The 23,515-nt window shown below is 46.1% G+C and overlaps 1 protein-coding gene across 1 annotated transcript in view; it reads right to left on the bottom strand.

Annotated features, from left to right (window-relative positions):
- Positions 1-23,515, bottom strand: part of LOC121877277 (venom allergen 5.01-like) — a 115,526-nt gene that overhangs the window by 24,427 nt on the left and 67,584 nt on the right. The window contains exons 3-4 of the mRNA XM_042382955.1: positions 23,154-23,317; positions 5,601-5,722 (exon numbers count right to left, since the gene is read on the bottom strand). Coding sequence (XP_042238889.1) covers positions 5,601-5,722; positions 23,154-23,316 — 285 coding nt within the window. The 5' untranslated portion in view covers position 23,317. The remainder of the gene's footprint in view (positions 1-5,600; positions 5,723-23,153; positions 23,318-23,515) is intronic.

Consider the following 23,515-nt stretch of genomic DNA (forward strand, 5'->3'; position numbering starts at 1 on the left):
ACAACAACCACTACCACCACCACAACAACAACATACCAGAACAACAACCACTACCACCACCAGGACAACAACCACCACCACCACCAGAACAACAACCATAATCACAACAACATGTTCACCTGATCTATAACATTACTATGAAAGTTTATTAGAAGGCGAATGACGTGGCGGAGATGGTGGAGGTGGTGGTGGATGATGGTGGTGGCAGATGATGGGGTGATGGTGGAGGTGATGGTGGTGGCGGAGATGATGGAGGTGATGTGGTGGTGGAGGTGATGGTGGTGGCGGTGATGGAGGTGATGGTGGTGGAGTGGTGGTGAGGTGATGGTGGTGATGATTGGTGGTGGTGATGGTGGTGGCGGAGATGATGGAGGTGATGGTGGTGGAGGTGATGGTGGTGGAGGTGATGTGAGTGGGGTGATGGTGGTGGAGGTGATGATGGTAGTGGTTATGGTGGTGGTGATGGTAGTGGTGATGGTAGTGGAGGTGATGGTGGTGGGGGTGATGATAGTGGTTGTGGTGGTGGTGATGGTAGTGGTTATGGTGGTGATGGTAGTGGTTATGGTGGTGATGGTAGTGGTTATGGTGGTGATGGTGGTGGTGAAGGTAGTGGTTGGTGGTAAGTGGTGATGGTAGTGGTTATGGTGGTGGTGGTGATGAAGGTAGTGGTGGTGATGTGAAGGTGAAAAGGGCGTGGTGGTGGTGATGCAGTAGTGGTGATGAAGGTAGTGGTTATGGTAGTGGTGGTGATGAAGGTAGTGGTTATGGTGGTGATGAAGGTAGTGGTTATGGTGGTGGTGGTGATGAAGGTAGTGGTTATGGTGGTGGTGGTGATGAAGGTAGTGGTTATGGTGGTGGTGGTGATGAAGGTAGTGGTTATGGTGGTGGTGGTGATGAAGGTAGTCTTTACTGGTGACCTCACCTAAGTCACTTCTACATTCCATTGCATCAATATAAATAACCTCACCCTGACGTCTAGGAGCTGTCTTCACGTCTCACCGCTCCTCCCCGTGTTGCCTGGGATAATGTTGTCTTCGGGGATGTGTACTGTACATATCACCAGCTATAATACCTCCCAGGTGTGCTGACGACGCTGTGTGAGGTATAGTGTTTTAACTTGGTATTCTTACACTCACACGTATACATACATACATATTTATATATCCACAAAGACAGACACACACATACATATTGATATATACACACAAAGACTCCCCCCCTCTCACACACACACACACAAAAAGTGCATTCAATACAGTACTTGCACTCAGCACTGTGACAAGAGGCTTCATACTGATTAATGGTTCAGTAGAGCTGATCATTATGTTGTCTCCTCGTGTATGTGTATGTGTGTGTCAAGTGGACCTCACACTAAGAACCAGTATCCTGACCCCACTTACTTACAGTTCAAACAAGGTTATATGCCAATATACAGATAATACAAACTATCTGTGATGTTTCTTTTACATTTAAGAAATCCTTAGCGCAACATCCACCAATAAAAAAAAATACTTCACAAACCAAACAAGGATATTTAAATACGATAGAAAATTCAACACTATAAGCATTTCCTCATATTTTATCATTAAACACAAAAGTAAACAAAGCTTATAAATCATCATGTTTATATAGTGAATACACGGTGTAGTCTTCCCTGTGCAGTACACGGGCAAGTCCTCGTACAGGTCTGCCTTCAAAGGTAAAAAATCATGTTAGTGTTGTGTGCCTAAGAGAGGAACACACTGCCAGAATACTAAGTGTGTGTCTCACCAGCCAACACTACACCCCGGTACACTACACACTGGTTTATTACACACTGGTACACTACACCCTGGTACAGTGCAGCCTGATACACTGCAGCCTGGTACACTAATAATAATCGAAGCCCCTCGGAATCAAGGACGGCCTGCCCAAGGACCACCTCGGCGTGAATTTGTTTAAGGTGTAGAAGCTGTCGCCAACACAACAACCACACCCTAAGTTAACGAGCTGCATGACCCAGTGTCAAAGAATAGTCCGAAAGACCGGACAACTCCACTGGCTAACCATTACCCCGGAATACGATCCGCAAATCGAATAACATCCAGGTTCCCAATTACTGCTGGGTAGACAGAGGCAAATGGCGTAAAGAAACTTGACCGTAGTTACACCCTGCACGGGGATCGAAATCGGGTCCGCTCGCTTGCGAGGCGAGGATGCTGACCATTACACCACAGGTCGCCCTGGTACACTACACACTGGTACACACCGTAGGTTGAGAAGGGTGAAGATCTGAACTAACCGACGGAGGAGGAGCAGCATAGCAGCAGCATGGCCAGAGCACGCGCAGTGGATATAACAGCAGTGGCAGCAGTAGATCAGCAGCAGAAAGGGATGAAAGACATGTGTCCTCGCCATGATACAGGTGTCCTCACCAAGAGACAGGTGTCCTCGTCATGATACAGGTGTCCTCGTCATGATACAGGTGTCCTCGCCATGATGAAGGTGTCCTCGCCATGATGAAGGTGTCCTCGCCATGATACAGGTGTCCTCGCCATGATACAGGTGTCCTCGTCATGATACAGGTGTCCTCGTCATGATACAGGTGTCCTCGTCATGATACAGGTGTCCTCTCGTCATGATACATGTGTCCTCGCCATAACACAGAGGTGGGAAGTGAGGAGAGGTGAGGCAGGTGAGCGAGTCATCACTCACAAATACCATTAATGAGGGGTCACGCTTCGTCAAAAACAGCTGGGGGCAAGAAGGAGCCAACCCTCCACACTCACGTAAGGCTCACATTCACCTTTAACGGGGAAACTAACTGGACCATAATGCTGGCGGCCAGTTACCTCCTCCCTGACTGGCCACGACTGATGACTGGTTCTCCGGGGTGACCATCAACTAAGGCGGCCCACGCTAATGACTTGTATTACTTAAGGGGGTTGAGAACTAGTCATTCATCAGTGGTCAATTATTGCTAATCACAAGTCGCTTATCACTTGTTATTTATTATCTATTGTGTTTATTATTGCTCTTGTCTCTTGTCACCCCGCCTGACTCCTGACATGACAGTTGTGTGTGTGTGATAATAATAATAATTTACGGTTTATTGAAAGAGCATGGCAGCCGCAAGGCTGAAAATATACAGTTGCATAATTGGGGAATGGGTTTCTTGATTTACAAATTATATACAAGTAACATAAGTAATACAAATATGATATATAATAACTAGGTGGGGAGAAGGTTATACTACAGAGAGATATTTCAACATAGTAACAGCGCAAAAAGGTAAGAATGGATGGGAGGGAACACACTGGTTGATTACGAGTTGTTGATAACTTTTACAATGGTTGGGACTGGGCTGTTCTTATAGCTATCAGTACGTGCTCGTATGGGCTGGATGCGGTTGTGGCGTCAAACAGCAATTTGCGGACGAGGGATCTCGGGTGAAAGCAGGAGTCGGTGTCGAGGATGGTGCAGAAGCTTCTCACCAAATTTGCAGATGGGGTCGTGGTGATCAGAGAGAGCCGAGATGGTCAATGTGTTGAACGATTCTTAATATGTTGAGTAGGAGGGGGAGAGAATAATCTTGCATGTCCTCTTCTGCTCTTCTTCTAGGTGTTTACGTTGTGTGGCATTTAGGGAGGAAGACCAGGCAGGAGAGGCATAGTTGAGCTTGGGAAGTATGAATATTGAGTAAACACTGAGGAGCTCGGGCGCAGGAACTCCGAGGGACTTGAGTCGGCGGAGGAGGTGGTGACGAAAACTGGAGGATTTGACAACTGTACTGACGTGTGGTTTCCAATATAGTTTTTTATCTATATTGACGCCGAGGAGCTTAGTGGAGTCCACAACCTGGAGTGTGTTGGGGTCCAAAGTAATGGAGGGAGGTGGTACAACGTCGGAGGAGAGGTTGATTTGCATAATCATGGTCTTGGTATGGTTGATGGTTACGTGGTTGCTGGTGGCCCAATTTTGGAGACTTCAATAAATCCTGGAGGGCGGTGTAGTCGGGAGCCGAGTTGTTGACACTGATCCCAATGGGGGAGTCGTCGACATATTTCCAGCGAGCAGAGGTTTCTCTTAAGACATCATTGATAAGCATGTGTGTGTGTGTGTTAGACTGCCGCTACCACCGCCGCAGCCGCCGCCGCCGCCGCTACAGCCGCCGCAGCCGCCGCCGCTACAGCCGCCGCAGCCGCCGCCACCGCAGCCGCCGCCACCGCAGCCGCCGCCGCAGCCACCGCCATCACCGCCACCGCCATCACAACCAGGTCTGGACAATCCCCGCCTGTTCGCTGGACATGTACAGCACGAGCGGTGATTCCTTTAGGGATGGTATCTAACTGGCAGACGCTGTTAACATTAAACTGGAACATTAAACATGGAAATCTCGTTAGTCGAGGCGCGTTCTACCCCTGAAACTGCGAGGGGGTGTCAGCTGCAGAAGGCACTAACTCATTGCGCTCGTCACACCACTCCCGCCCATACTACACTAACTCACATGGCTGGGAATCCATTGTTATCGTTCCCGGGTTAGTATTTGTTGTGATAGCGTGGTTGAGATGCCTCCCGAGGTATATCCTGGAGTAAATAGTAGAAAAGTTGATGATAAAAAAAGACACATTGAGGGAGTGAGCTGAATTATACTAAGGTTTGGGAAGGTGAAGTACTGAGGTGGGCACGTGGGGGCACTTAACTCAGTGTGGCGTTATACTAAGTGTTTCTTCCCCGTGAGACACTTAACGAGCAATATACCAAGTGTTTCTTCCCCGTGAGACACTTTAAGAGCAATATACCAAGTGTTTCTTCCCCGTGAGACACTTAACGAGCAATATACCAAGTGTTTCTTCCCCGTGAGACACTTTAAGAGCAATATACCAAGTGTTTCTTCCCCGTGAGACACTTAACGAGCAATATACCAAGTGTTTCTTCCCCATGAGACACTTAACGAGCAATATACCAAGTGTTTCTTCCCCATGAGACACTTAACGAGCAATATACCTAACACTTGTGCCATATGTGAATGAGACTAAGGAAATGCAGGTTTTACTCTCTCTCTCTCTCTCTCTCTCTCTCTCTCTCTCTTGGGTTTAAAAATTTGCGTCATGTCAACTCTGAACTTTCAAATTGACCCTTACATAATGTTCATGGGCCAGCTCAAGGGTTCCAGGGTCAGTTTAGTGGTTCAAGGTTCAAATTATGGGTTCAAGGGTCAGCTCTGGGATTCAAGGGTCAATTTATGGGCTTAAGGGTCAGATCAGGGGGTTCAAGGATCAACTCTGGTGTATTAAAGGGGTTATTGTAAGGAATTGAAACTTAAACCGTAGTCCTTAAAGGGTTATTGATTAAACCACAAAGCATGTCCACAAAGGGTTATAGTTTAAACCATCGTCTTTAATAGGTGGACGTTAAAAAAAAAAAAAAAAAATTACTGTAGGGGATTTCAACGCCTCTACAGATACCAACCTAACACACAGACACATGTACAGTACTGTCTCTTCACTCGAATTCATCAAATATATAACAAAAACTTTAATTTATCTGTCTATAAACCAACTGGTGACGCTGTTAACTGTCAGCGAGGTAGAGACAGAGAGACACACACACACACTTACCAATGTCCGCATGTTGAGTGCTGGAGGCTGGTTATGGACGTGGCCCATAGAGACCTTCTGGCGCAGGCTGTTGTGGGTGTCTAAGATGGTTTCCTTGTCCTGACAGGTAAGTCCTCCGGTACCTGTGTGAGAGAGAGAGAGAGAGAGAGAAGGTGGGGGGGTGATGGTACCTACTTGCACTTTGAGAGAGATGGGGGGGTGATGGTACCTACTTATGCTGAGAGAGGCACCTAACCTGTAATATACACACCATACTCACATCCTTTCGGGGAACCAACACCGTTTTTTTTCTCTCACCTGGACGGACAGTATCTCTCAGTGTTAAGAGAGTGACGGACAGTATCTCTCAGTGTTAAGAGAGTGACGAACAGTATCTCTCAGTGTTAAGAGAGTGACGGACAGTATCTCTCAGTGTTAAGAGAGTGACGGACAGTATCTCTCAGTGTTAAGAGAGTGACGGACAGTATCTCTCAGTGTTAAGAGAGTGACGGACAGTATCTCTCAGTGTTAAGAGAGTGACGGACTGTATCTCTCAGTGTTAAGAGAGTGACGGACAGTATCTCTCAGTGTTAAGAGAGTGACGGACAGTATCTCTCAGTGTTAAGAGAGTGACGGACAGTATCTCTCAGTGTTAAGAGAGTGACGGACAGTATCTCTCAGTGTTAAGGAAGTGACAGACAGTATCTCTCAGTGTTAAGAGAGTGACGGACAGTATCTCTCAGTGTTAAGAGAGTGACGGACAGTATCTCTCAGTGTTAAGGAAGTGACGGACAGTATCTCTCAGTGTTAAGAGAGTGACGGACAGTATCTCTCAGTGCTAAGAGAGTGACGGACAGTATCTCTCAGTGTTAAGGGAGTGACGGACAGTATCTCTCAGTGTTAAGAGAGTGACGGACAGTATCTCTCAGTGTTAAGGGAGTAAGTGCTAAGAAGAGTGACGGACAGTATCTCTCAGTGTTAAGAAGAGTGACGGACAGTATCTCTCAGTGCTAAAGTGACGGACAGTATCTCAGTGTTAAGAAGAGTGACGGACAGTATCTCTCAGTGTTAAGAAGTGACAGACGGTATCTCTCAGTGTTAAAGGTGACGGACAGTATCTCTCAGTGTTAAGAAGTGACGGACAGTATCTCTCAGTGTTAAGGAAATCTCTCAGTGTTAAAGGGAGTCACGGACAGTATCTCTCAGTGTTAAAGTGACGGACAGTATCTCTCAGTGTTAAAGTGACGGACAGTATCTCTCAGTGTTAGAAGAGTGACGGACAGTATCTCTCAGTGTTAAGGGAGTGATGGACAGTATCTCAGTGTTAAGAGAGTGACGGACTATCTCAGTGTTAAGAGGCGGACAGTATCTCAGTGTTAAGAGTAACGGACAGTATCTCTCAGTGTTAAAGGGAGTGATGGACAGTATCTCTCTCCAGTGTTAAGAAAGTGATGGACAGTATCTCTCAGTGTTAAGAGTGACGGACAGTATCTCAGTGTTAAAGAAGAGTGACGGACAGTATCTCTCAGTGTTAAAGGAGTGACGGTTGAGTATCTCTCAGTGTTAAGAGAATTTGACGGACAGTATCTCTCAGTGTTAAAGGTGACGGACGGTATCTCTCAGTGTTAAGGGAGTGACGGACAGTATCTCTCAGTGTTGAAGAGTGACAGACAGTATCTCTCAGTGCTAAGAGAGTGACGGACAGTATCTCTCAGAGTTAAGGGTGACGGACAGTATCTCTCAGTGTTAAGAGAGTGACGGACAGTATCTCTCAGTGTTAAGAGAGTGACGGACAGTATCTCTCAGTGTTAAGAGAGTGACGGACAGTATCTCTCAGTGTTAGGAGAGTGACATAAAATGGATCACCTGAAGAATCGCCACCCCAGTTTTTTTCACCTAAAGATTAGTGTTAGATTAGGTTAGTGTTAGATTAAGTTAGGTTAGTGTTTGGTTAGGTTAGTGTTGTGTTAGGTTAGGTTAGTGTTAGATTAAGTTAGGTTAGTGTTAGATTAAGTTAGGTTAGTGTTGTGTTAGGTTAGTGTTAGATTAAGTTAGGTTAGTGTTGTGTTAGGTTAGTGTTAGATTAAGTTAGGTTAGTGTTAGGTTAGGCTGACATTAGGGCGGTTAATCTTTATTGTGAAATAAGCTAGGGTGGCGATTCTTCAGGTGATCTCCTTCAACACTTGGACCCAACGAGATAATTACTAACATTTAAACCTGAAACAATTAGGAGGGTGAGGCTGGGGAATTTATGGGAGAATGAGGGCTGGGGTATGGGAGGTGGGGGGTATGGGAGGGGGTGGGTGTATGGGAGGGTCCAGGGCTGGGGGGGGTAAGGAAGAATGGCTGGGATGAAGATGAGTCAACACCAGTACTGGCTGACCTTCTGACGTCTCTCTCTCTCTCTCTCTCTCTCTCTCTCTCTCTCTCTCTCTCTCTCTCTCTCAGCTCTAACTCTCAAAATGTCATCGTAAATTAAGATTGAGTTTTCTTATTTCCAGAAAAACACGCTCCTCTACCACCACACACTACTACCACAATCTACGACCACAATCTACGACCTCACACTACTACCACATTACCACCACATTCTACCATCACAGTATCACCACACTCTACCACCTCAATCTACTATCACATTACTACTACTATTCTACTACCACACTCTACTACTACACTACTACCCTCTATCACCTCACTACCACCCCTCATCACCTCACTACCGCCCCTCATCACCTCACTACCGCCCCTCATCACCTCACTACCACTCCTCATCACCTCACTACCACTCCTCATCACCTCAATACCACCCCTCATCACCTCACTACCGCCCCTCATCACCTCACTACCGCCCCTCATCACCTCAATACCACCCCTCATCACCTCACTACCGCCCCTCATCACCTCAATACCACCCCTCATCACCTCAATACCACTCCTCATCACCTCACTATAGACAGGACCTGACCCCTGGCTGCAGGTTACTTGGGTTACATAAGTTTGACAGGTGTTGATGACCTTGTTAACCATCCCTCCTACTCCAGCACCTGTGTAACAACTGCTCTTCACCTCAGAACCCATTGTACACCTGTCATACACCATTCTTTAGCCCTCCAGCACCACTCAGACATTACCTCCTCTCAGTCCCAGACCTACTAAGACCACCCCCATGCTCTTATCTCAGTCACAGACCTACTAAGACCATCCCTATGCTCTCCTCTCAGCCCCAAACCTAAGACCAATTTCCCCATGTTCTTATTCTGCCATAGACTCCATACACCATCCTCATAAGTATTTATCTCAGTCACAGACCTACTAAGACCATCCCTATGCTCTCCTCTCAGCCCCAAACCATCATAATATATCAAGGTGTGGATCATTATACCACAAAACATTCCGGGAAACACAACACTCACTTCCTTTAAATCATATCTTAAAAGTCACTTCTTCTCTTAGTATTAAAACGGAACACTAAACCCAATGATGCAACTAGCTACTTGATTTTATTACCACATAAGGAAGACCATTTTGATATACAGTGAATATTCATAAAATTCACCACGAGCAATGGTTATCTATTTCAGTATGTATATGGTGTGTACTTGTCATATCTCTGCTGGGGTTAAGCTAAGTTAGGTTTAGTAGTGTGTAGGTTTGGTTATGTTAAGTTAGGTTAGGGGAGGTTAAGTCATGGTCAACTCAGCGTCGTGAACTCCTCCCAACTGTTTCATATTGACGTCCCACTTGAAGGTTCATTTAGTAGGTTCACCAGGCGTAATCACAAAGAGGGTTCAAAAGGTGGTTCACTTGGATGGTTCACTTAGATGTCTCACTTAGATGATTCAAACAGGGCAGAAAGCATTAAAATACTGTATAGAGGTAAAATTATCCCCCGTCTCAATAGTATCACTTAGATCATCAAAACAAAGATAAAAACAAACACAACAAGTACATCAATAGAATAATACATAAAATAAACAAAACTGGAAGAGAGGAGATGTGTTAAGTGGGTGTAAACAAGTAAGAACAAGAAGAGCGGAGGCAGCAAGTTGTAGCCCTGCGGGGACACTGAGGAAGACAAACGAACACTAGAAGAGAGAGAGAGAGAGAGAGAGAGAGAGAGAGAGAGAGAGGTGGTAAGATAGTGGACAGAGAGACACGCCTTCAAAAACAAGTTTACACATGAGGGTATTAGTATGCACATCACGGACAGACACTTATTAAAACTATTTACAACCTAACTGGTTCTTCATAAGCAATAATAAGGTAGCTGCACCCACCATCTTGATGAGTGAGAAAATATTGGTGTGGTGGTGGTCACCTTGTGTTGTGATCCGGGCACATGACCTGTACTGCTCTCCCACCCAGTGTGTCTCCCTCCTTCACCTCCCCAAACCTCCACCTAGTGTACTTCTTCCTACACCTCCACCCAGTGTACATCCCCTTTCCTACACCTCCACCCAGTGTACATCCCCTTTCCTACACCTCCACCCAGTGTACATCTCCTTCCTACACCTCCACCCAGTGTACATCTCCTTCCTACACCTCCACCCAGTGTACATCTCCTTCCTACACCTCCACCCAGTGTACATCTCCTTCCTACACTTCCACCCAGTGTACATCTCCTTCCTACACCTCTCCCGTCAACATCTCCCTCTCCTGCCTCCCCACCCAGTGAAGACCCTCTCCTTCCTGCAGTTCCCCACCCAGTACATTCCTGTCTCCACCCGGTGTACATTCTTTCTACACTCCTCCACCCAGTGTACATCTCCTTCCTACACCTCCACCCAGTGTACATCTCCTTCCTTCCCAGTGTACATCTCCTTCCTACACTTCCACCCAGTGTACATCTCCTTCCTACACCTCTCCCGTCAACATCTCCCTCTCCTACAACTCCTCCTCCAACATCTGCCCTCCAACACCACCTCCTCCAACACCTCCTCCTCGAACACCTCCTCCTCGAACACCTCCTCCTCCAACACCTCCCCTCTTACACCTCCTCCCTCCTACAACACCATCAACACATAGCTCCTGAGACACAAATAAACAAGGAAACAGGAAGAAGAGAGAGAGAGAGAGAGAGAGAGAGAGAGAGAGAGAGAGAGAGAGAGAGAGAGAGAGAGAATACATCCGGAACTTCCTCATTAAACAAGATGGCGAACCTTCACTATGCAGGAGGACACATGGAGATATTCTTTAATGTGTAGCAGGACACATACCCATGAGGAAACCTACCAGGGAGGACACATACTCGGGACGATACATGGATAAATTCTTAATATGATGGAGGACACATACCCGGGAAGACACATACCTGAGAGGACACATATCTGCGAGGACACATACCAGAGAGGACATATATCTGGGAGGACACATGCCCAGGACACATCTGGGAGAACACATACCCGGGAAGGAAGTATACCCAGGAGGACACATACGAGGAAGGAGACATACCAGGACACAAACCGGGAGGATACATGCCTGGGAGGACACATACTAGGAAGGGCACATACTAGGAAGGACACATATCCGGTAGGAAACATACCCGAGAGGACACATACCAGGGATGACACATACCTAAGAGGAAACATACCTTGGAGGACACATACCAGGAAGGACACATACCCAAGAGGAAACATACCTAGGGCGACACTACTACTACTACTTCACTGTACTGTCACTGGGAATCAAGTATGACGATCGTCCAACTATGATACAATGATATGAGTTATTAAGGATGTCACCTTCATTGGTGAGCTCTGAGGTGACTCGAGAGGCCGATACGGGACCGGCAGGGTCATCCACAGCTGTTGCACGTGTGGGGGGCTACATCTACTGCGGGAGGGACAGCGGCAGCGTCTTCCCGGCGCTGGCGCTCGTCTGCCACGGTATGTAGTCAGACTAATTAGAAAGTATTGACACCTCGCGTGGTGCTCTTCCAAGCGATACGGTGTGGAGAACACATACTCGGGAGGATACATAACCGAGAGTACACATATCAGGAAGGTCACATGCCCAGGAGGACACATGCCTACGGGGAAACATGAAGAAACTCTTAAAATGTAGGTAGAAAAATACCCACGACACATAAGAAAACATTTAATATGTAAAAGGACACATACCCGGGAGGACACATGGAGAAGCAAGTCAAGGATAGAGATAAGAGGCCGTAGGAGAGGACACATAAAGGAAAGTAGGTCAGGTGAGCAATAACAGCAGAAAGACAGGAGGAGGTCAGGGATGAGAGGAGATGGTGATAAGACGTAAGATGATCAACAAGACATGGACGTGAGACAGACGTGAGACAGACGTGAGACATAGAGACATTTAAGTGGTGATGAATGACTGTCCGTGTGTGTGTGGGTGTGTGCGGGGGGTGTGTGGGTGTGTGCGGGGGGTGTGGGTGTGTATAAATGTGGCAACCTGTGGGGTATACTATCCTCGCAAGACAGTAGATCCGAGTTCGATCCCCGGGCAGGGTGAAACTATGGGCAAGTTTTTTTATTCCATTTACAGTAATTAGAGACCTGGATGTTTAATCAAGTTGCTGATCGTGTTCCAGGGTAATGGTTAGCCAGTGCAGTTGGCTAGTTGTCCGATCTTTTTGGATTCTTCCCTTTACACTGGGTCATGCAGCTCGTTGACTCAAGGTGTGGTTGTGTTGTTGGTGACGGCTTCTACACCTTAAACAAATTCACGCCTAGGTGGTCCTTGAGCCGGCCATGTATGTATGTGTGTGTGTGTGTGTGTGTGTGTGTGTGTGTGCGTGTGTGTGTGTCTACCATATATTCACACATCATTGAATATGCACAAGTGGTGACCAGGATTCGAACCCTCATATCTGGGTCACTGAGTCCACATATGAAGAGCCGTGGTGGTGTGGGCTGGTGCACACACACACACACACACACACACACACACACACACACACACACACTAACTATTGTATCACTACTACCTACCAATATCACCATCCACACTTATCATAGTCTACCACCATCACTGACACCATCGTCTACCACCATTACCACCACAATCATCTACCACCATCACTGACACCATCGTCTACCACCATTACCACCACAATCGTCTACCACCATTACCACCACAATCGTCTACCACCATTACCACCACAATCGTCTACCACCATTACCACCACAATCGTCTACCACCATTACCACCACAATCATCTACCACCATTACCACCACAATCATCTACCACCATCACTGACACCATCGTCTACCACCATTACCACCGTCTATAATTATCACTAATCAATCGTTCATCAATTATTAGCCACCACAATCGTTCATTAATTATTGCACTATTCTTAAAAATGATTGGGAGGTGCAGGGAGGTAATGGGATGATTGGGAGAGGTTAGACGATTGGGAGAGGTTGGGGATGATTGGGGAGAGGTTGGGGAGGACTGGGAGAGGTTGGGGATGATTGGGGAGTAGGTTAGATGATTGGGGAGAGGCTGGGGATGATTGGGAGAGGTTGATGATTGGGGAGAGGTTGGGGATGATTGGGGGAGGGGTTGGGGATGATTGGGGAGAGGTTGGGGATGATTGGGGAGAGGTTGGGGATGATTGTGGAGAGGTTGGGGAGAGGTTGGGGATGATTGGGGAGATTTTATTGATGTATATAATATTTAAGATGTTTTCGGTATTTAGTGAATGTTTTCGATCTTTAGTAAGCAGTTTGTCTTTAGTGAGTATTTTCGGTATTTAGTAAACGGCTTATGCCTTTAGTGAACGTTTTCGGTATTTAGTAAGCGGTTTATGCCTTTAGCGAGTGTTTTCGGTCATCAGTAAAACACAGGTAAACACAACATCAGGAAGGTAGGAATTTATTTCTGGTGAAGGCAGAGTGCAGAGGCTTAACCTAACCTAAGGCAACCTAATCTAACCCAAGTCATTTAACCAAACCTATTTAAAGTTACAGTAGGTTGGCTTACGTTCAATTTGGTTAGGTTAGGTTAGTTAGATAAGGGTTAGTTAGGTTGGCTTGACTTAGATTAGGCTGGTTAGGGTCAATAGTTAGGTTGGCTTGCCTTAGATTTGGTTATGTTGGGTAGTTAGATTAGGTTAATTTGGCTAGGTTAGTTAGATTAGGTTAGGTTTAAATTTGGTTAGGATTAGTTAGGCTGGGTTTAATTTGGCTTGGCTTGGCTTAGGTTTGTTTTTGTTGGTTAGGTTAAGTTGGCGTCATCTACCACTTGGTGTAAACAAACAAACAAACATGGCTAAAATCATCACCCAACACAGCCAATGTTTTAAAATTTATCTTAAAAAACAAAAACAAAAAATAAATAAACAAATAAATGAATAACAACAAAAGTAAAAAAACCACAACAAACACTAAAACCAAAATAAACAACAATAAAACAAAAAAAACACACGAAAAATAAACACTAAAACACCACACGAAAAACCAAAAGATAAACACCAACGTCACAAATCATCATCCAGGAAATTAAATATCCTAAAAGAACATTTAAAAAAAAAAACCCTAAACACTAATAAGCAACAATTTGATTTTTATTTTCTCACAGCTCAAGCAATTTTACTTAGGATGCCGTCGTCGCTATACTTAACAACCACACTACCACTCACACTTATAAACTTTTAACCTCCTACTTATAAGAAATGCACCATTGAGTCATACCTCGATAATTCACCCCATAAAAATATTTATCTGTAATATAAATCGTGGGGAACCTTCATCATCTCAGCTTGTTCTTAGATGCACGTGTGTGTGTGTGTGTGTGTGTGTGTGTGTGTGTGTGTGTACGTGTGTGTGTGTGTGTGTGTTGAGTCTCCTGGTAATACACACACGTAGCAGTTATCAATGAGGGGACAAAATGTATAAATGTATTTTTTTATTTTTGTAAGTAAGAATGATAATTGATTGTGTTTATATCAATAGACAATTTATGGATGATTTATGTATGTTTATTGAGTTGGTTATCTTTGGAGGAGGAGGAAGAGAGGGAAGAGGGGGAGGAGGAGGGAAGAGAGGGAGGAGGAGGAGGAGGAAGAGGAGGAGGAAGAGGAGGAGGAGGAAGAGGAGGAGGAGGAAGAGAGGATAGAATAGATAGGATAGTAGTACCACAACGCCTCTCCTAAACCACTATCTCCTGACACACACACACACACACACACACACACAAAGCGCATCATCACTTGAAAAGAAAATGATGACAGTCGAAGGGTTTACTCTCCAATACGGACTGGATCCCTCTGGCCCTATATAACCCACTCAATCCACTCGCCATAGCAATCCACTTGTGGCTACATACCTCTAGTTGTGGTCTGGTGGATGAAGACCTACAGTACGCCTAAGCTTCTATGGCAAATTTGTGATTATTAAAAGATATTTATCCCCAGCGTCTGTTTTCAGTGGAGCTCTTTCCGCGAGAGTCCAGTCCAGCCAGACATATAAGTGTAACCGTGAGCTGTGGTTGTGAGCTGTGAGTGGTTGTGGTTTCGGGTTGTGGTTGTGAGAGTGGCTGTGGTTGAGGTTGTGGATGTGAGCTGTGGTTGTGAGCTGTGAGTGGTTGTGGTTTCGGCTGTAGAGGCGGGTTGAGGTTAGGGTGAGCTGTGGTTGTGAGCTGTGGGCTGTGGTTTCGGTTGTGAGAGTGGCAGTGGTTGAGGCTGTGGTTGTGAGCTGTGGTTGTGGCTGTGAAATATCCTCTTCAGTGACCAGACTCTCAGTTGTCCTAAACCAACATTGTTACTACACCCTAATTCACTATTTTCCATCATCATCTCTTTTATTCATCTAACTTCCCCTTTATCTTACAATATCCCTTATCATTCAGTCTTTTGTTACTTGTCTCCGTTTCTGTTAGCTACCTGTTGTACCTGAAGTTGTTCTGTGCACCCTGACCTACCTGTGAAAGTCTACCAGGTAACAACAACAAAAATAATAATAATAATAATAAAATATAATAATAGCAATAACATGAAAGGGTTACTCTAATGTTAGTCTTGTTTGGGGGGTGGAGAGGGGGGAGGGAGGGGTGTTGCCCTATATACCTGGGCTTCCTGGGGGGTGGGGGCTGACAGGTGTTCTTGGGTGGGTGGGTCGGCCAGGTGAAGGTAATAGTGGCCAGGGGCAGTGGTGGGCCTCTTGTCTCTAATTAGTAGTGAGCCGCACAGGTAATTCCATAACCTTCCCCACGTGACTCCCTACCCTACCCTAGGTGACTCCCTACCCTCCTCAGGTGACTCCCTACCCTTCCTAGGTCACTTCCTATCTTCCCAAGGTAATTAGGAAGAACACTGTGTGGCAGGGAGTTCCACATAGTGTTTGTATAGCTGAAAGTGTAATAAACAAAGACCCTACAAGGTGGATTACTGCCCACAAAGTTACATACTTCCCCAAAATACTTCTGTAACCTTACTGTAGCTGTGAGCGAGGTGAAGGCGCCCCTCACAACAACAACTATAAAGTCACATAAAAGTGGGGAAAAAAATGACGAGAAATCCCAAGATATACACACAAGATGGACAATTTTCTCGGTACCCACAAAAATAATAGTCTGATCATAATGTAATATACAATAGTGGTGACATCAGTTCTCTTGGGATCTCACCTTCTCCGAGTCTGACGCACAACGGAATATATGTGTGGAAATACTGTAATGTGAAGGAATTCCCTCCACACATAAAACCCATCATTACACATCCAACTCTCACCGACAAAATGGCGGTATTTGTAGACTCCAGTATTTTTAGGGTTAATATCGAGGGAGTGGGAAGAGCGTTGGTGGAGGAGGAGGAGCGAGTGTTGGAGTAAGTGATGCTGAGAAGGGATGGAGGGAGAGAGGAGATGAGGGAGGGGCTTATGGTGGAAAATAATATGCTGGGGAGATTCATGGGGAGAGGAGAGGTTAGGAAGAGGGGGTAGGTGAAGGTGAGTGTGTGTCCAGTGCGTGACTGGTGGTAGGTTACCTGAGGTCTACTCACCTGCTTCTCCATCTACCACCACCACTAACATCAACACCACCACCACTACAATTTCTGACTGTCACCACCACCACTATCACCACTCTCACCACCACTATCACCACTCTCACCACCACCACCAATTTCCTTACTGCCACTTTTTCATAAGTTTTCTACGATAAACAAAACATCACAAGTCTCTTAAGCACCGTTCATCGAGTCTGTTTTCTACAGCAGACAACAGGTTATAAATATCATTCAACAGTTGATGACACGAGCTGTAAGGAAGACAATCATCTTAAGTAGTGAAGAAAACGAAGAATAGGAAGCAAAACACACACAGGGATGAAAACCAGCCCGTGTGTGTGTGTGTCAGATAGATCCAGGAGCCAGATAAGAGGTAGTGACAATGTAGCCTTAATGAGCTGTGCTATAAAGGCTAGAGAATTAAACAAATAAAGTCAATGTTTACCAAGCTAAGTGGAGGTTTAAAGTAGTACTCGTCACACTAGATGCTCGAGTATGACCTGAAGCGACGCGTCTTGTGGGCTCAAAGTGACGACAGATGCACTTGCTCTTGTAAACACACACACACACATTTGTCTTCAAGGCCCGTGTCTGTAATACTTGTCTGGATAATAAGCTAAGGCACACAGAGACGACAGGACACGAAGCGGGACAGTTATTATGGGGGTGTATTCACTCTGGTTAACACGACAGACAGACAGACAGACAGACAGACAGACAGACATCACCACCTTAAGTACAATGATAACCCCTCGAGTAAGATAGCAAATCCTTGAATACAATGACTTCACCCATTGAGTACGATAAATTAACCCTTGAGTACAATGACTTAACCCCCTGAGTACGATGAATGAAACCCTTGTGGTCCTAGATGAGTTGGGGGTCCCAGGAGACAACTGTTGCTTATATCGTATCTCTCTTGTTGGCTAAGTTACTGTCTCCTCAATATCTCTCATATCTCACCATCTCCCGTGTCTCACTATCTCTCATCTCTCACCATCTCCCGTGTCTCACCATCTCCCGTGTCTCACTATCTCTCATCTCTCACCATCTCCCGTGTCTCACTATCTCCCGTGTCTCACTATCTCTCATATCTCACCATCTCCCGTGTCTCACTATCTCTCATATCTCACCATCTCCCGTGTCTCACTATCTCTCATCTCTCACCATCTCCCGTGTCTCACTATCTCTCCAGCGTCCCACTTTCTCGTTCCTCTGTTTCCCTCATTTTAATGTCAAAAGCGACAAACACCATAAATCACGGGTATAGGTGTGTGTGTGTGTACATCTAGTATTCAACACACACACACACACACACACACACACACACACGCCATTTTTTTATATTAATTATTATGAACACAGCGAGAGAGTGTGGCTACAACAGCTCATATTTGTCTGTCAGAAACATTTCGCCTCTTAAGCTGATGAAAATGTACAGCCACCCCATGACACACCGGTCACCCCAACCACACATGGCACACCTCCCCACAACACCAGCCACCTCATGACATCAGCCACCCTACGACACCACCCAACTCATGACACACTGGACACACTCCACGACACCAGACACTCCCTGACACCAGACACTCCCTGACACCAGACACAGCACCACACCAGACACTCCCTGACCACTCAGACACTCCCCTGACACCAGACACAGCACGACACCAGACACTCCCTGACACCAGACACTCCCTGACACCAGGAAAACTAAACACTAACATGCGTATTATTAAATTTAGTAACCATAATTTATTCATATTTCGTAACACAATATATTTTATACATACTACATACACACACACACACACACACACACACTTTCTTTTATATATATATATATATATATATATATATATATATATATATATATATATATATATATATATATATATATATATATATATATATATGTATGTATTATAATGAGGTAATTAGGGGTTGTGGGGGAGGGGTGTAATTTAGTCAATGGACAAGTGGTTCCTAATTGTGGGTACTAATGACTCCCCCCTACCTTCCCGTTAATAGGTATTGGCCCAGCAGTAATTCTCAATAAGCTGCACCACTTTCAAGCTTGACCTGGTGATGGGCGCGCCATTATTGCCTCTGTCACAGCTTTACATAGAGACGCTTCTCCCCCTCAGAGGCTGGTGGTTGTTCAGGAGGGTGTTGGCTCCGTGACCTGAGCCACCCATTGAGGTGTATTGGTGTGTGACGGTACACCTGCCCACGCCATCCACCACCTCTTCCCTTGTGCTGGTACACCCGAGGGTAGTGTTGTGGTACACCTGGGGTAGTCTTGTGGTACACCCGAGGGTAGTGTCGTGGTACACCTGAGGGTAGTGTTGTGGTACACCTGGGGTAGTCTTGTGGTACACCGAGGTAGTGTCGTGGTACACCGAGGGTAGTGTTGTGGCACCTGAGGGTAGTGGGTCACGGGGTGTTGTGGTACACCTGGGGGTCTTGTGGTACACCCGGGGTGTCGTGGACACCTGAGGGTAGTGTTGTGGACACCTGGGGTAGTGTCGTGGTACACCTGAGGGTAGTGTCGTGGTACACCTGTGTGTGAGGGCGGCGGGGTAGTCTTGTGGTACACCGGGTGTGTCTGGACACTGGTGTGACCTGGGTAGTGTCGTGGAACCTGGGGTTTGTGGTACACCTGAGGGTAGTGTCGTGGACACCTGAGGGTAGTCTTGTGGACACCCGGGGTAGTGTCGTGGACACCGGGGTAGTGTGGTCACCTGGGGTAGTGTCGTGCACCTGAGGGGTGTGGTACACCTGGGAGTTCGTGGATGGGAGTGGTGGGGTAGTGTCGTGGTACACCTGAGGGTGTCGTGGTACACCTGAGGGTAGTGTCGTGGTACACCTGAGGGTAGTGTCGTGGTACACCTGGTAGTGTCGTGACCTGAGGGTAGTGTCGGGTACACCTGGGGTAGTGTCGTGGTACACCTGAGGGTAGTGTCGTGGTACACCTGAGGGTAGTGTCGTGGTACACCTGAGGGTAGTGTCGTGGTACACCTGGGGTAGTGTCGTGGTACACCTGAGGGTAGTGTCGTGGTACACCTGAGGGTAGTGTCGTGGTACACCTGAGGGTAGTGTCGTGGTACACCTGGGGTAGTGTCGTGGTACACCTGGGGTAGTGTCGTGGTACACCTGGGGTAGTGTCGTGGTACACCTGGGGTGTGTTGTGGTACACCTGGGGTAGGTCGTGGTACACCTGAGGTAGTGTCGTGGACACCTGGGGTAGTGTCGGTACACCTGAGGGTGTGTCGTGGTACACCTGGGTAGTCTTGTGGTACACCCGAGGGTAGTGTCGTGGTACACCTGAGGGTAGTGTCGTGGTACACCTGGGGTAGTGTCGTGGCACACCTGGGGTAGTGTTGTGGTACACCTGAGGTAGTGTCGTGGTACACCTGAGGGTTGTGGCACCGGTGTGTCGTGGACCTGGGTGCGGGGGGTGGTGGTGTTACGGGAGTCGGACGGTGTGTACCTGGGTAGTGTCGTGGTACACCTGAGGGTAGTGTCGTGGTACACCTGAGGGTAGTGTCGTGGTACATGCATTATACTCACAAAGGTCATCATTAGTATGGTCAGCTGTGTAACAAACATTAAAGTTTTACCGATTATATTTTTGCAGTGATGATTTCTTTTGCGTCCACACACACACACACACACACACACACACACACACACACACAACGCCTGATTTATGTACTGTACAGCCCTGTAAATGTATTCAATGCATATTATATCATTATGTCTAAATCAAATGTAAGTGTATATTTTCAGCCACCGGCACAATTCTCTTAATAAACCGTTTATTATTATTATTATTATTATTATCATTATTATTATTATTATTATTATTATTATTACACACCCACCCACCCACACACCATAAAACAATACGTTAGGTTAACTCTTACTCAACGGGATGCTAATATTAACAGGCACAATGAGTAAAATCTTATTCATCATAATATTCTGTGTCACTCAACTGAATATTAATAAGCTGAAAATAGTGATAAACTCTTAACCCGTAGAGTACGACGTCTTAACCCGTAGAGTATGACGTCTTAACCCGTAGAGTACGACGTCTTAACCCGTAGAGTACGACGTCTTAACCTTATAGAGCACATCTTAACCTGTAGAGTATGACGTCTTAACCCGTAGAGTATGACGTCTTAACCCGTAGAGTATGACGTCTTAACCCGTGAGAGTACGACGTCTTAACCCGGAGAGTACGACGTCTTAACCCAGAGAGTACGACGTCTTAACCCGTAGAGTATGACGTCTTAACCCGTAGAGTATGACGTCTTAACCGTAGAGTACGACGTCTTAACCCGTAGAGTACGACGTCTTAACCAGAGTACGACGTCTTAACCCGTAGAGTACGACGTTTAAACTCGTGAGAGTAAGACGTCTTAACCCGTAGAGTACGACGTCTTAACCCGAGTAATGACGTCTTAACCCGTAGAGTACGACGTCTTAACCCGTAGAGTACGAAGTCTTAACCATTAGAGTACGACGTCTTACCAGAGTACGACGTCTTAACCCAGAGTACGACGTCTTAACCCGTAGAGTACGACGTCTAACCGAAGTACGACGTCTTAACCCGTAGAGTACGACGTCTTAACCCGTAGAGTACGACGTCTTAACCCGTAGATTACGACTTCTAACCATTGAGTACGACGTCTTAACCCGTAGAGTACGACGTCTTAACTCAGAGTACGACGTCTTAACCCGTAGAGTACGACGTCTTAACCATTAGAGTACGACGTCTTAACCCCTTAGAGTACGATGTCTTAACCTGTAGAGTACGACGTCTTAACCCATAGAGTACGACGTCTTAACCATTAGAGTACGACGTCTTAACCCCTTAGAGTACGATGTCTTAACCCGTAGATTACGACGTCTTAACCCAGAGTACGACGTCTTAACCATTAGAGATACGACTTAACCCGTAGAGTACGACGTCTTAACCCTGTAGAGTACGACGTCTTAACCATTAGAGTACGACGTCTTAACCAGAGAGTACGACGTCTTAACCCGTAGAGTACGACGTCTTAACCCGAGAGTACGACGTCTTAACCCGTAGAGTACGACGTCTTAACTCAGAGTACGACGTCTTAACCCGTAGAGTACGACGTCTTAACTCAGAGTACGACGTCTTAACCCGTAGAGTACGACGTCTTAGCTTTAGAGGTACGTCTTAACCCGGAGAGTACGACGTCTTAACCATTAGAGTACGACGTCTTAACCCGTAGAGTACGACGTCTTAACCCGTAGAGTACGACGTCTTAACTCAGAGTATGACGTCTTAACCCGGAGAGTACGACGTTTAACCCGTAGAGTATGACGTCTTAACCCGTAGAGTACGACGTCTAACCCGTAGAGTACGACGTCTTAACCCATAGAGTACGACGTCTTAGCCTTTAGAGTACGACGTCTTAACTCAGAGTACGACGTCTTAACCCGTAGAGTACGACGTCTTAACTCGGAGAGTACGACGTCTTAACCCGGTGAGTACGACGTCTTAACCCGTAGATTACGACGTCTTAACCTGTGAGTACGACGTCTTAACCCGTAGAGTACGACGTCTTAGCCTTTAGAGTACGACGTCTTAACCCGAGAGTACGACGTCTTAGCTTTAGAGTACGACGTCTTAACCCGTAGAGTACGACGTCTTAACCCGTAGAGTACGACGTCTTAACCCGTAGAGTACGACGTCTTAACCCATAGAGTACGACGTCTTAACCCGTAGAGTACAACGTCTTGACCCTTAGAGTACGACGTCTTAACCATTCGAGTACGACGTCTTAACCATTCGAGTACGACGTCTTAACCCGTAGACAACGACGCTTACAGTCTTTGAGTACTGTGACTTAACCCCTTTAGTACCATAACCTATTCCCTTGAGTACCTTAACCTAACCCCTTGAGTACAATAACCTAATCCCTTGAGTACTATAACCTAACCCCTCCAGTACTATAACCTAATCCATTGAGTACAATAACCTAACCCCTTGAGTACTATAACCTAATCCCTTGAGTACTATAACCTAACCCCTCCAGTACTATAACCTAATCCATTGAGTACAATAACCTAACCCCTTGAGTACTATAACCTAGTCCCTTGAGTACTAGAACCCCTTGAGTACTATGACTTAAACCCTTATATGATTACAATAACATATGCTATTGAACCTCACACATCTATGTTCTTCATCAGTTCTTAAAGCTTGAAGAAAGAACAGAGAAGAACACAGACCAATGATAATATAAATATACATAACAGTGAGGTAGATGAGGAGGAGGCCAAGGTTTATGAGAGAAGAGTCTGAGAAACACCCTCTCTCTCTCTCTCTCTCTCTCTCTCTCTCTCTCTCTCTCTCTGGTGGCGAAATCATGAACTAGTTTACAGGGTAGAAAATTCTGAATATGCTGTTGCTACCTGACAAAGAGAGAGAGAGAGACGAGAAGAGAAAGGAAGAGCAGACAAGTGAAGAAAGAGAGAGAAAAGATAGAAAGTGAAAACAGACAAGAAAAGACAGACAGACAGGCGGACAGGCAGACAGGGTACTCACGCAAGAGGGTCTTGCCGGAACACTGTCCAGGACGGAAGCTACACATGGTATGGCGGGAGTCTACGGCCTGGTACTCGCAACAGTTCGCCGGCCTCAGCAATGCCGCCAGAAGCAGCAGAGGCAAAAGCGGCAGCAGCATCGCGGCTCTCCGGGTACCACTCATGCTGTAACGAGAGACATAATGCTGTAATTAGGAGGTCACAATGATGAAATTAGAGGGTTATAATGCTGTAATTAGGGGGTCATAATGCTGTAACGAGAGTCATAATGCTCTAATTAGGAGGTCATAATGCTGTAATTAGGTCAATGCTGTAACGAGTCAGAATGCTGTAATTAGGGGGTCAATGCTGTAATTACGGGGT

The sequence above is a fragment of the Homarus americanus genome, unplaced genomic scaffold (assembly GCF_018991925.1).
Source record: "Homarus americanus isolate GMGI-L3 unplaced genomic scaffold, GMGI_Hamer_2.0 scaffold367, whole genome shotgun sequence".
Taxonomy (NCBI): Eukaryota; Metazoa; Arthropoda; class Malacostraca; order Decapoda; family Nephropidae; genus Homarus; species Homarus americanus.